Source organism: Siniperca chuatsi, linkage group LG19, assembly GCF_020085105.1.
Source record: "Siniperca chuatsi isolate FFG_IHB_CAS linkage group LG19, ASM2008510v1, whole genome shotgun sequence".
In the NCBI taxonomy this organism is placed as follows: Eukaryota; Metazoa; Chordata; class Actinopteri; order Centrarchiformes; family Sinipercidae; genus Siniperca; species Siniperca chuatsi.
This window is the reverse complement of record NC_058060.1, coordinates 23,692,185-23,705,840: the sequence shown is the minus strand read 5'-3', so window position 1 is coordinate 23,705,840 and position 13,656 is coordinate 23,692,185. Positions and strand designations below refer to the sequence as shown.

Genomic DNA, 13,656 nt, shown 5'->3' with positions numbered 1-13,656 from the left:
TTCTTAATATATTTTGTCTTTTCTTTGAGTAAATGCCAAAACGCGCTTCACCAATGATGAACATACATAAACATCTTTGCATGGATGATGCAGCGAAAGGGTTTCTGGACAGGTTTCTCCTCCAAAATCTCAACTACACATCGTGCCTATCTGCAGTCCTTTGTGTCACACAAATGCAGAGATATCCAGCAGCATTTGGCCGACACATGGAGCTAGAAAGAGACAATCAGATGGTGAAACCTAATTTTGTTAGGTAGAAATACAGGTTTCTGTTTCCAGGGTTTTTCTTTGTTACTGTACAGTCTAGTTTGGTAAATGCGACATAGCCCCTAATGCAGAGGTTAACGTTACTCGCAAGTATGTTTGCAGGCACGCGAAAGTCTGGGCAGACTTGCAGATGCAGAAAAATGTCCTGTACTGTGACGCAAATGAGTCTTTTGGCTTTTATCACATGTTAAACCTGCTGAAGAAAAAATATATGATTTGAGCTGCCAAAAAAGCCTGAAGCGCTGCCATTTATCTCAAGCAGACATAATGCACAGTAGGTTAGGTTAGCAGTGTTTTTGTTGTCTGCATTAAACGCTGCTGACATGATTTTAAATTTGTACTGTGGATTATTTTAAATAACCACTCCTCAATACTCTTGTATGAATATCAACTGCCTGATATTTACATATTATAGCCAATTACTGTTTAGATTTTACTAATGTGACCTCATTTGGTGACTCTGCAGACTCCCATGGTGATTTTTACAAATTACAAAGATAGATTTTAGACTCTTTCTGTGCACGACCAAGTTTCTCTCCATGCACGAGTCGCATGAGTGGAAAAGACACATGTACAAAGATATATTGTTTTTTGATGCTGAAAGACCAAAAACATTTTCATAATAAGAAAAAAGGCTCAGCTCCCCCCCAAAAAATACTCTTTTATTACCAAACACAAGCTGAATGTTTTTGAATAAGCAAAATAATCTTCACCAGTACAAAAAGAAAATGATGGTGATAAAATCCAAAAGTAATAACAGACAGAGAGAAAATGAAAAATACTTAAAGTCCTGCTTTATTGCTTTGAGACAAACAGATGTGTGACCTCCAACACTGACTGTATGTCTACATGCTGTACTTGTGTTTGTCTGTGCAACAGAGAGAGAAGCATTAGTGCTATTGTTCGTCATTGTCGTCATCAGTTCACAGCACACAACAGTATTTCCACTTACATTCTCCTCTGTGGCTAATGAGTGTGTCTGGTTTGGAGCCCCCACTACACACACACACCCCACCCTTATCACAACAAAGGGCTGCTCCACTTCCTGTCTTCCTGGCCCAGGGCCGTGTTTAGTGATGCATACATATCTTTCTCAGCAGGGAGCCCGGTCTGAAAAACACCCCTCTCCTCCACACACACACCATTCATCATACCAGACATTTACCCTGCAGATATCTGTCAAACTTATTAGACTCCACCTACACACAGGCAAGTGCGATCAGATCAAAACTAACTGCTTTATATACTAGTTTCATCTACAGCAATGCATCATGGTCTATAAGATCATGTGTTTGTAGCGTCGCTGTCCTGTGAGAACTGCGTATCTCTAAAAAAATCAACTTTTCATGAGAGAAACAGGCTGTTTTCAGCTCTGTGACGATGCGTTTTCCAGCTGATCCGAGGGCGGGTTAAAGAGTTTATTCAGCTTCAGAAGGAGGAGAGTTTTCTCAGCACATAAAGGAAACTCTTCATCCTTCAGTTCATCAAAAACATTCAAACATCACCACATTTGGAGATACGTGGTTTTCACTGGACAGGAAGGGGATGAACAACTGTAATCTGTAAAGTAACTAGTAAATATAGCCACAAGCGGCAACTCCGGGGTTCAAGCCAACACAGACCGTTGCAAGTTTAAAGATAGAATGAAGAAAACAAACAATTTCTGATTTATAGTTTGATTTGTGTTGTGCCACGCCCAGTTTTTTTGCATTTTAGCGCTCCCTAGCGTTCGATTTGAAGGAAACTTTCAGGGCATGTCTCAGGTTCTTATGTGGACATATCCTGTAAGTTTTGTGATGATTGGCCCGACGGTTGTTGACTGTGGTCTATTTATGTGCTGAGCCACGCCTCTTTTGAAGTTCATTGGTCAATATCTTGAAAACTAAATAACATATCAACAAGCTTTATAGAACTTTTGATAAGCTTCGTCCAATGATGATCCACCGAAAATGTGGTAGCAATCGGACCTACGGTTTAGGAGGAGATGTCAAAAAATTCAAAATGGTGGAAAATCTAGTTAGGCGGACTTTAGTGGTCCAAGAGGCTTTTTTGTAGAGCACATAGAGCCGGACTTGTGAGAGAAATTTAAAGTCATTCAGACTTACAGCGTGAGGGGCGTGGCCTGTTCAAAATTACATTTTTGGGCCTTAATTACAGCGCCACCATGTGGCCGATTGGGCTCATAGTTCTGTGGAAGCACATGCACATTATTTCCAATAACCGCAATTTGAGCCGCGGCATAAGACAAATAATAATAATAATAAGACAGCACAAACACAGTAGCTGTCAGACAAATGTAGTGGAGTAAAAAGTACAATATTTCCCTCTGAAATGTAGTGGAGTTAAAGTATAAAGTTGCATAAAATAAAAAAAAGTACCTTAAATTTGTACTTAAGTACAGTACTTAAGTAAATGTAAGTTACATTCCACCCCTGCCCGAGAGGAATTTCACTGAAGCGTGCACTTTTACTCTATTTCTAATGTGCTAACTTGATTACCAGCTGGTTGAGAAAACAATAATGATGTTTTATAACATTATATATCAATTAATTATTAATTTACAGCACTGACGCCGGATACTAGATGCAGAGATCATCATCAAAAGGGAAAACATAGCTCCAGCCAGTTTGGATATCAAGCCAGAAAAAAAAACTAAAATACAATTGTTAAGATTACTGTAATTTAACTTATTATGCAAAAAGAATATCCTGATAGAGTCAAATGTTTTAACATTTAACATTTATGTATTGTGTATGTTAGTGCCCGGATAGCTTAGTCAGAAGAGCATCATATTAAAGCTAATAAAATTGTGTCAAAAAGTCGGATTATAATAAAATTAAGTTAACATGTCATGTAAGCACCTTTTCTGTCTTATTTTATCAAATTTATTTTTAAAACAGAGCATAACCTGATTTACCGAGCTGGATTACTCGTCTTTCAAATTGGCAAGACATAAAAAATAACACAAAGCAAAAGCAAAGCAGCTTTCAGGTCAGCAATTAACAGAGCTTGTGTTAAGATGCTCCTTTAATTAAGTTTCTTAAACTGAGAACAGTTAATGCCAATTAAATCCTCTTTTATTTATGTATTCATTGGTTAAGGGACAGTGTTAATAAACGTTGCTCCAAATGTTCCAAAATTATACAAAAAAAACAAAACCCGAACTGTTTTCTGAATGGATGCCCCAGATTCTTTCAAATAACCGCAATGCAAACAACTGAGCATCAAACTGACAGGAAAAGTATTCAGAGATTAGCTAATCAGCTCTCGAACAACTGCAGCTTGTCCCTGCTTGTTCCACTGATACTAAATCCCAATTATCTTTAAAGTTTTCTCAATGATTAAGTATCGCATTACGTCACGTATGACGTTATTTCATTTTCCTTGCTGTTTATTAAACATATTAAATGGCATAATGGAATAGAAATATAACAAAAGTAACAAAAAATTAGCCAGCAGCAGGTTAGCTTAGCACAAACACTGGAAGCAGGGGGAAACAGCTAGCCTGGCTCTGTAGCAAAATCCACCTACCAGCACCTCTAAAGCTCACTAATTAACACATTATATCTTGTTTTATATCTGTTTGTGCTAAGCTAAATTAAAATGCTTCATATTGAACGCACAGCAAACAAGCCTATTTCCCCCAAACAATTTTTAAATAAAGGATAAGTGGACTATACAGGACAACATTATGCTACATTTCATTATCTTTTTGTAGCACTTGAAACACGTTTCCTGTTCATAACAACACACCCTTCCAGATATTAACCTCAGTATTACCAAACACATCATATAAACTCAGATTTTAGGTTTTCTCCCTTCTTCTCTGGATGTTGTCAGGTGCTGTATGAAACATTTTCCTCTCGGTTTCATGGGGCTGCCTCTGTATCATCATTCCTCCATTTCACGACGAAGCAGGTTGCAGAAAGACTCGCTGTGTCTGTCTCTGCTCTCTGTTCTGCTGCTTCATTTCTGTCTCACATCACCAAGGTTAATTTATTCAGCAAGCTGCATGGCTTATTGATCAGCAGGATTATTTTCTGTGTGAGCTGGCAGTTTTGTGTTTGTCGTGTGATAGGTGTTTGTTTTGGGGCGTTTATTGAACGTGACATTTACATCATCCCTCTATGCAGCAGCAGTCAGCACTTTGATTCACTGTCATGTATGTGTCTGTGTAAGTGATTTGCGTTTATTTACGTATGTTTTTTTTATCAGTCGTTGACTTCCTGTCTCCACCCGGGATGGATCAGCCAATTAACAAACAGCTCTCCAACTCTTCAGCCGCCCTCCATTCACCAGAGAGAGGTAAGAGAGAGTAAATATAAATATAATAAATATACCCTGTTGAGTGATTCTGTAGCCGGCCACAACCTTAATTCTCCAAAAGCAATGGTGGAACGCAACTAAGTACATTTATTAAAGTACTTAAAGGAGCTGTAAGCAACATTCACTGCCACTAAATGTCACACTAGAGCACCAGCATCTCAGACCACAACAAATGGGCGCTACAGCCCACCAGACTCCATTGAGAAAAATAGTAATTTTACCTCGCAGCTCATCGTAAAACACACTTCATTCAAACTGGACAGAAACAAAATAAAACTCACTAAAATCGTCTTTGTTAGTCTTTCCACTGTTCCAACAATCACCAACTGTGGTTTGGTTGAAATAAACCCGAAATATCCTGGCTCTACGCCTCAGCCGGCAGCCGCGAAACAGGCAGCAATGGCTGCTGGGGTCAAATGCACCCAATGTCAAAGTACGTCCACTAAAAGTGCTTATTGAAACTGACTGGCTCAGATTGTTATTCTAAGTGTCTGACAACATTATGAAAGGATCCCTACAGAGATAGACCTTTTTTTGTTAAACAGTAAGATCCTTTTTGTTTAACCAGAAACAGCTGTTTTAAGGCTCTCGCCCGCCACCAGACTCCATTGAAAAATATAATAATTTTACCTAGCAGCTCATTGTTAGACACACATCATTCAAACTGGACAGAAACAAAATAAAACTCACCAAAACCATCTTTTGTTAGTCTTTCCACTGTTCCAACAATCACCAACTCTGGTTTGGTTGAAATAAACCCTTAGTTCACCGCGTTCGATGAGAAAATAAATATTTTGTTAACATTGAACACGTTTTTTATTTAACGGCTTGAAATAATCTCTCAGATTTTTTTCATTTGGATTATGAAAATATTACTTTTAGGACACAAGAATACACAAAACGACATATTCAGATTGAACATTTTGCACGACACACTGATTGTGTGTGACTAAATTTCACTCTGCAGTAGATGAATTCACGGTTGTTCACCTGCCTTTTCTCCAAAAATAAACCTGTCTGCATCCACTACATTAAGAACACTTATGTTTTTATGTCCAGGTACTAATAATACAAATACTAAAAGCTTTTAATTTCTAACTGGTAAAATGTATATTGTTTGGTTAGATATTAGGCTTTACAGAAAAAGAAAGAGAGAATCTTTTTCATTTGTCGCGAATATTTTTTATATTATATATATAATATATTTTTATATAAGTGTGTCGTCTTCACTCACTGGGGGTTTCTTGATTTTCATTGGTCTGTCATCGTCATGGTGTGTGTGCATTTGTATGGGTTTTTAATCCGTCTGTGTGTATGTGTGTGTCGGTCCGTGACCCGTCAGTGTCTTTTGTGTCCCATCGAACAGCTTCCCCCAACAACCACAGACCGTACAGAAGTTCCTCCAACCGCAGGAGCGTCACTGGACTCCCTGAAGAGGCGTCCAGAGCCAAAACGCCCACGGTCAGCCCTCACACACCCCCACATGTAGAACTAGACATTTGCAACCTCATTAATGGTGATATTGGCGATGGTATTACTACTGTTTCTTCAAAACAAGACCACATTTCCCACAAACCTTGTTGGTTTATTTTGGAAAGAAGATATTATTGCTGGATAGGCTCCAGTCACCCGCGACCCCTAACGGGACCAAGCGGTAGAAAATGGATGGATGGATGGATATTATTGCTGGATAGGCTCCAGTCACCCGCGACCCCTAACGGGACCAAGCGGTAGAAAATGGATGGATGGATGGATGGATATTATTGCTGTGGTTAAATGTTTTCTTGTCTTTCCTGAAGAGAAACGACATATTTTAAATGTTTGTTCCACTGACTTTTTATTCCTATCACCATCAGATCCTCAGCTCTGTTCCCTCATGTGTCACAAAGCAGTTCAGCAGTTGTTTGTCCATATTTGACTCGTGGCTCTTAAGGGACAGTTCACCCCCAAAAATCAATCATTACCTGTAGTGCTGTTTATCCATCTTGATCGTTTTGGTGTGAGAAGTTGCTGTTGAGTTTTTCAAATGTGTTTTTTTGGCGCTTTGAACACCACAAGCCGAGTGCCATATAGTCCCATTATCTGCCAAAAAAGGCAGACATCTCTACTGCCGATATCTCCAAAACTCTGCAACTCACACCAAAACAGTGTAGATGGTTTAATAGCACTACAGTACAAGTAAAGGGCTGACACTGACTTGGGAATCTCAGGAGGATTTTTTCATTATATCATCAGGATTAAGATGGGAAAACCAAGCCTCGGGGATGCATGACAGTCAGGAATGTTATTGTTGCAGCTCCGTTTTCTCAGGTTTTTAATTTAGGTTTTGAATAATTTAAGGATTTTTTTATGTGTATGTGTTAAAAAGCAGGTGAAAAGTTGATTTAAAGAAACAATGCAGCAATTGCAGAGTCAACGTTTAAAATAAATAAATAAATAAATAAAAGGTTTTTGACGGACTCAGGCTCGCAATCAGCCATTTATTTGCATTTTCTCCATTTTCCAGCAGGAAACATGATACACTTGGGTGTGTGTTTACACAACAAATATTCAGGAAATCAGTCAAAAGCCTTTTTTCACAAATTGGAGCCGAAAACTCAACACAACCTTCGTTTTGAGATTCACACAGGTTCCTTGGGTGGAAGCTCTATGAAATCAGTATGGGGGGGAAAAAAATCATATGGTTTTGAAACATGATCAGGAGTAAAAGTGACAAACCAAGATGCAGATGTGATCCCAAAAGTTGGGACAGAAGAAAAGGATCAGGGTTCAGCTAGACAGGAAGTAGATTTCACTTTCATGTCAGACTCTAATGTAGCTGACAGGCTTCGCAGTGATTGTCTTATATTGTTTACAGTAGTTATACTCATGTTTAAAACTGAATGTTGATGTCAGTAAGCTGTACCAAGCATGTCATGTCCATGTTTTTAACTATGGACGTGGATCAAATGTTGTTATACATATGTTAACGCAGACTAGCAGGTAGAGCTGATGCAGATTGATAATTTATTAACAAGACAAAAAGGCTTACACTGAATTGGCAGGCAAAAAGCAACTCTCAGCAGGTAAGCAGTCCAAAACAGAAAAAAAACAAGTCTAACAGTGAGCAGGCAAAAATGTAAAAAGTACAACGAACCCAGAACTCACAGGTACAAGAAACCAGGATGCTTGACAGAGAAACAACAAACTGACAACTAAACAAAGGAAGGACACAGACTTAAATACACTAGGTTAGGGAGACAACAAGACACAGGTGAAAACAATCAAAGCAATCAAAGACAGGAAGCAAAACTAAAAGACACATGAGGGAAGGAGACCATTTCAAAATAAAACAGGAAATGACTGAACACAAACCTAAAACCATGACAAATGTTTTATAAAACGCATGATGTCATGGTTCACCTTTTGTTTATGATACATATTTGTAAATGTGACTTGCAGGGGGAGTCTCCAAACACACCGGCCCGTAGTTCTTCCTTCAGGGCCAACAGCAAGGGCCCCGCCACACCGAAACGGTACGCAACACACACACACACACACACACACACACACACACACACAAACACCTCACCTGGATCATAGTCCATGTGACCTGATGTGGTTGTGGTGGGTTTCAGGGTGAGGTCGACCAGGAGTCGCGCCCAGTCGCCCTGTTCCCCTGGACAGTACCCCCCCTCCCCACTCCGGCAGAGGGCCACCACCCCCGGCGCAGACGACAGGGGTCACGCTGAGGTCAAAGGTAACAGCACCCTGGAGAGGAAATCAACCAAATCTGAGACCTCTGAGAAGAAGATGCCCAAATCTACCAGCAAAGAGCTGACCGCAGGTAAAGGCACAGCGTGTGTGTGTGTGTGATACATTTTGTAATGTTACTGTTGTTTTAGGTCATTGTAATAATGAGTGACATTGGTTGTTTTAGTGCATTTTGGATGTGAGATTAACTTTTGTGCTGTCAGTAAAGAGAACTTTGTGAAGAATTTTAAAAAAGGGAACTCGGTATAGAGAAATGAGAGTTACCAATTGTAAAAAAGTATTAATAATAATTTTTCCACTCTGTATAGTTGCACATGAATTCTGGAAGACTTGAGAATGAATCCAAATTTTCAGCTGCATTTCCACACAGACCTTTGAAAGGATTAAACACTTTGGTCGTGATCGTAGTCATGTTGTTATGATGCCTTATTGCGTCTTATAAAATTAAACCATTTTGAATTTTTTTTAAAAAATAACAAAGGGGCCATTTTATGGACAGAATCAGAGAAGGACAGAAAAGCTAAGAGAGATCAGGAAAAGAAAAAGAGCGAGAGGAGGAGAATGAGTGAAGAAGAAGAGGGAGAAAGTTAAACGAAATTATCTCCTTCTCTACGTCCAAACGAAATTAAAAAACGCACCTCTGTCCACACTAAGCTGGTGTTTCTCTCACCTGAAAACTCAGCTTTTGGAGAACAATCTCCCGAGCGGATTAATCAGAAAGCAAAGCCTTGGTGCTTTATAAAAACACTGCTGTATCATTGACAAACCTGTCTGTATTTTACACTCGTCCGCTGTCGTACTGCACCACAGAGTCTCCGGGCACGCCCACAGGCAGGAGTGTTGGTGGGACGACGGATGCCGAGGAGGCGTCCAGACTGCTGGCAGAGAGACGACGTCTGGCCCGAATACAGAAGGAGCAGGAGGAGAGACAACGGCAGGAGGAGGAGAGGTGTGTGCTGACACAATTAGTTTCACATTTAAATTGATCTGCAACTATTTTAGTCAAACAGGACGAAAATGCCTTTTATTAGTCTTAAATTAGGCTAGCGAAACTTTTTGTCCTGTTGTATGGTGGCCTGTACAGCTCAAACCTCGTGTGTTCCTTCAGGCTGAGGGCTGAGGAGGAGCAGAGGAGGCAGCAGGAGGCGAGAGAGAGACAGGAGAGAGCTGCACTGCAGGCCGAAGAGGAGCGAGTGAGGCGGGAGGAGGAGAGGAGGAACAGGGAGGACGAAGAAAGGCGACAGAAGGAGCAGAGATGGAAGGACATGCAGGATCAGCTGGACAGAGAGGTCAAGTTGCATAAATGTCTTTTTTAAATTTTGAATGTTGCTCAAGTATTGTGTATGAAAATATTTCCAAAAATCATTCCCTGTGAGCTAGCTTGTGGTTGCAGCTATCTGGATGTGATGAGATGGTTTCAATATCATATATATCAAATATCATATAATATTTACTGTTTCGCTCTCCAGAATTTAACGGGACAGTTCACACCAAAATCAAAAATACATGTTTTTCAAAGCTAAACAAAAGTCAAGGGACCTCAGATCTTAACAAATTTGCAATAGGAGTCAGATGAGGAGTACCAATCTCCCCTAAATAAAGACAGGAAATCACTATGATTGAGTGTAAAGTACATTTACTAATTCGAGGTACTTGTACTTTACTTGAGTATTTCCATTTGATGCTACTTTATACTTTTACTCCACTACTTCTCAGAGTGAAAGCCACGTACCTCCAAATGTGGTGATTTTGAATGTTTGTGATGAACTGAAGGATGAAGAGTTTCCTTTATGTGCTGAGAAAACTCTCCTCCTTCTGAAGCTGAATAAACTCTTTAACCCCCCCTCGGATCAGCTGGAAAACGCATCGTCACAGAGCTGAAAACAGGCTGTTTCTCTGAGCTCAGGAAGACTTTTTAGAGATACGTGGTTCTCACAGGACGGCGACGCTACAAACACATGATGATCTTATAGACCATGATGCATTGCTGCAGATGAAACTACCCAACAGTATATAAAGTTGTTAAAATGAGCTCAGCCTTAAACATCTGCAGCAGTAAAATGCAACACACACATTAATGCAGCAGGAATATGAATCCAGAAACATCAGATATAATAAACACTGACAGGAGCGTTTTACTGCACAGTGAAGACTTTTACTTTGATACTTTAATTATCATTAATTATATTTAGCTGATACATACTTACATACTTTTACTTAAGTAAGGTTTTGAATGCAGGACTTTTACTTGTCGTGGCGTATTTCCACAGTGTGGTATTAGTACTTTTAGCTAAGTAAAGGATCTGAATACTTCTTTGTAAAACAAGGATAAATGTCTTATTTTTAATATCAAGTTTGGTTTGAGGACAGATGCAGTGTTGTCTTGATGAAAGCCTTTGATTTAAGGTGGTATATTTTAACATCAATAAATTATTTCCACATTGATGTTGAGTCATTGTTGCGATCAGTGTAAAGAAACTGCAACTAAACTCTATTTTTACAGTAAGAATGGAATATAGAAAGAGTATGTGAATGATTGGATGTCACTGGATGTTTTTCAGAGGGAGGAGGCCTTCCTGCGAGCCCAGAAAGAGGCAGAGAGGAAGAGACAGGAAAGAGAGCTGCTGCACATCCAGGAGGAGCAGGAGAGACTGCAGAGGAAGAAGGTTTCAGAGATCTACATTTCATTTATTAGATTTCACGTCAAAACATCAAATCGCATTATTGAATTTGGTGAAAAGGACAATCACAAAAACACTGATACAAAAAAAAATATGGTACAAACGAGTAGTGTCTGTTTTTGAGTTGTGTTTCGTTTTCACAGAGAATTGAGGAGATTATGAAGAGAACAAGGAAGAGTGAAGTGGAGCCTCTGTCTGGTGCTGCAGGTGAATGCTGAATACACCACCCTCCTCTAACGCACCCTCCTGGACACCACCAAGCTCACAATCTCATCCCCATGATGATTGATTGATTGATTTTATTCATTCCATTTTTCACCATGTTTTGTTGTGTTTATTTGCTTTCTTTCTGTTTTTATTTTTACTCGGATGTGTTGAAATGTTTTATCTTGTTCCTCCAGCATAATTAGTTTAATAGAAAATTGAATGAGATCAGTCTCAGCTGCAGTGTGACTCAGCAGTGTTAGACGGGCAGGGGAACGGTGCCCCCTGTTGGTTAAAAGGCAATAAGGCAACACCAAGTGTACTGCAGCATTTGTTGAACTCTCTGACCCAAAGTGGCTTATATTACTACTGTTTTATCAGCACAGGTGGCCCCAGAGGAAGTACAACACACTTATTCCTTCAGTAATACACACCGAGTAACAAAACCTGCCAAATTCTCAAGTGAGCAGCTGTAACGAAAGAGTTTCCCCTCGGGGATCAATAAAGTATTTCTGATTCTGATTCAAATAGATAATGTAGAAAGAAATGTCTCAACAATAAAGTGTTGTTTCACTTTTGCATTGACACGGAAGTAAGAAACACCACATTTACTGCACATAATCTTAGAATATAGTCCAGGTGTCATGACAGGCTTTATATTTCATTATATCATTTCAAAATCTCATTTCATAAGAGCTCAAAGTGTCAGATTTTTTATTTAGTCCAATAAAAAACTGAAAGAATTCATTTCTAATGGAGAAAAAAAAAAAGATTTAAAGCAAGTAACCTGCAACTGTTTGGTGTTTTTACTTGAGCGTTTAGCATGAAAGATACAAGAGGGACTGGGACGAAATGAGAAGGCTAGTGCTATTGAAAAAACAACTTTATTCAGTATCTGGTTTGTCCTGTAACTCCCTTTTGCTCTATCAAACACAGTCAATAAAGACTGGCTTGGATATTAGAAGACAGTCGGGTTGTTTTGAGGCAGACTTCTCCTGTTAGAGATTCATGAATCAGGCCTACAGTTATAATATTCACCAGTGAATTTCCCAGAAAAACAACTTTTTAAACGATGCTGTTTGTTCGCAGCGTCTGACATGAGTGCAGAGGCTGCAGTTGCCTTGGAGGAGGACGCCCCAACTCCAGCTGAAGCCCCCGTCATCACTCTCGGACCCCTGGAGAATAAGAGCTGTGTGGACGAGCTGTCTGACGGAGTGCAGTCCATGGACGTCAGGTGAGACGCCTCTCTTATGTTTTCTCTGGCTTTCTTCACTCTGCTGAACTTAAGTTAAAATCTAGCATCAATTTTAGCATTGACTCTGCATTTGTAATGAAAAGACATTACAAAGAAGTAGAACAAAAAGAATCACAGCTGTTTAGTAGTTTTTTTTCACACATTTTACACATTTTAGTCAGTGTGTCTGCCAAGTTTTGTCTGCACTGATGTGACTCCACACATACCAATCAGCCTTTTTGGCTTCTTTTTTCCAGTCTTGCATCTCACTGTCATCCCATGCTGCTCATCCAAACAGCGGAAATGTTGGCTGACAAATTGAATGTTCATATAAAAAATACACAAGCATGGAGACTGCTTTCATCTGACTGATCTCATTTTGTAGCACATCTTTTCATAACTAAACCTAAAATCTGTGTGTAAAATGACCCAGTATTGATTTAATACTGAAGCTGCATTTTGAAAAGTGTAAATCAATTAAATATTCTGTCTCTGTCATCATTGTGTCTTTAAGTTCTCCATCTGTCTCCATCAGTCCAGTGTCCAGGGAGGAGCAGGTGAGCGCTCAGGAGTTTTCACCGGTCACAGAGGGGACAGACGGCTGCCCCCTGGAGCACCTGATGGACCTCGACCCCCACGGGCGAGGACAGCGTCAGGGTGCAGAAACACCCCCTTACCCCAAGCTGCAGGCCGGCAGCGGGGTCGGAGACCTCAACAAGAACCTGCTGATTCAGGCGTACAACGCCGCCTCTGAATCCTCCCAGCTCATCCACAGCATCGGCCCGAGCAAACTGGACGTCCAGTAGCCAGGTAGAGACACTCCACCTCTTGTACTCATCAAAATCGGTTTACTCGTCATGGTTAGTACTACTCAGCCTGTGATAACAGTTATACAATGCTGCTCTGGAGGAGCGGGAATCTCTGGCTTGGAGACGTCAAATCTTTAACAGAAAGTCTGCGTTACAAACTGGGGGCATGGGGTTTGAAAGACATGTGGGATTACCAGGCAGGGCCGGTCTAATGAAAGATGCTATCGAGTTGCATTATGGGAATTGTAGAATCCAGTATTTTGAAGCTAGACTCATACTAGAGACTAAAAGTCAGGATATCTCAGCCTCTGTTGCTTCGGTTTTTGTCATTCTTTTAAAAATCTGTCTCTTCTGAGTCCCCCAACGTTATGAAAGTGCAATA

At 40.0% G+C, this 13,656-nt stretch overlaps 2 protein-coding genes across 6 annotated transcripts in view; one reads left to right on the top strand and one right to left on the bottom strand.

The window, feature by feature from the left end:
* Window positions 1–13,656, bottom strand: part of LOC122866379 (hemicentin-2-like) — a 480,239-nt gene that overhangs the window by 298,275 nt on the left and 168,308 nt on the right. The window lies entirely within an intron of this gene.
* The window catches only part of map7d2b (MAP7 domain containing 2b), a 33,162-nt gene that overhangs the window by 15,745 nt on the left and 3,761 nt on the right, over window positions 1–13,656 (top strand). For 2 of the 5 annotated variants that reach the window (XM_044176019.1, XM_044176018.1), the window contains 10 exons: window positions 4,483–4,572; window positions 5,960–6,054; window positions 8,035–8,108; window positions 8,211–8,419; window positions 9,157–9,295; window positions 9,455–9,635; window positions 10,908–11,012; window positions 11,171–11,234; window positions 12,321–12,465; window positions 12,980–13,275. In XM_044176019.1, coding sequence (XP_044031954.1) covers window positions 4,483–4,572; window positions 5,960–6,054; window positions 8,035–8,108; window positions 8,211–8,419; window positions 9,157–9,295; window positions 9,455–9,635; window positions 10,908–11,012; window positions 11,171–11,234; window positions 12,321–12,465; window positions 12,980–13,271 — 1,394 coding nt within the window. In that variant the 3' untranslated portion in view covers window positions 13,272–13,275. Of the gene's footprint in view, window positions 1–4,482; window positions 4,573–5,935; window positions 6,055–8,034; window positions 8,109–8,210; window positions 8,420–9,156; window positions 9,296–9,454; window positions 9,636–10,907; window positions 11,013–11,170; window positions 11,235–12,320; window positions 12,466–12,979; window positions 13,276–13,656 lie in introns of all 5 variants that reach the window. The other 3 variants (XM_044176017.1, XM_044176015.1, XM_044176016.1) reach the window with 2 other exon arrangements.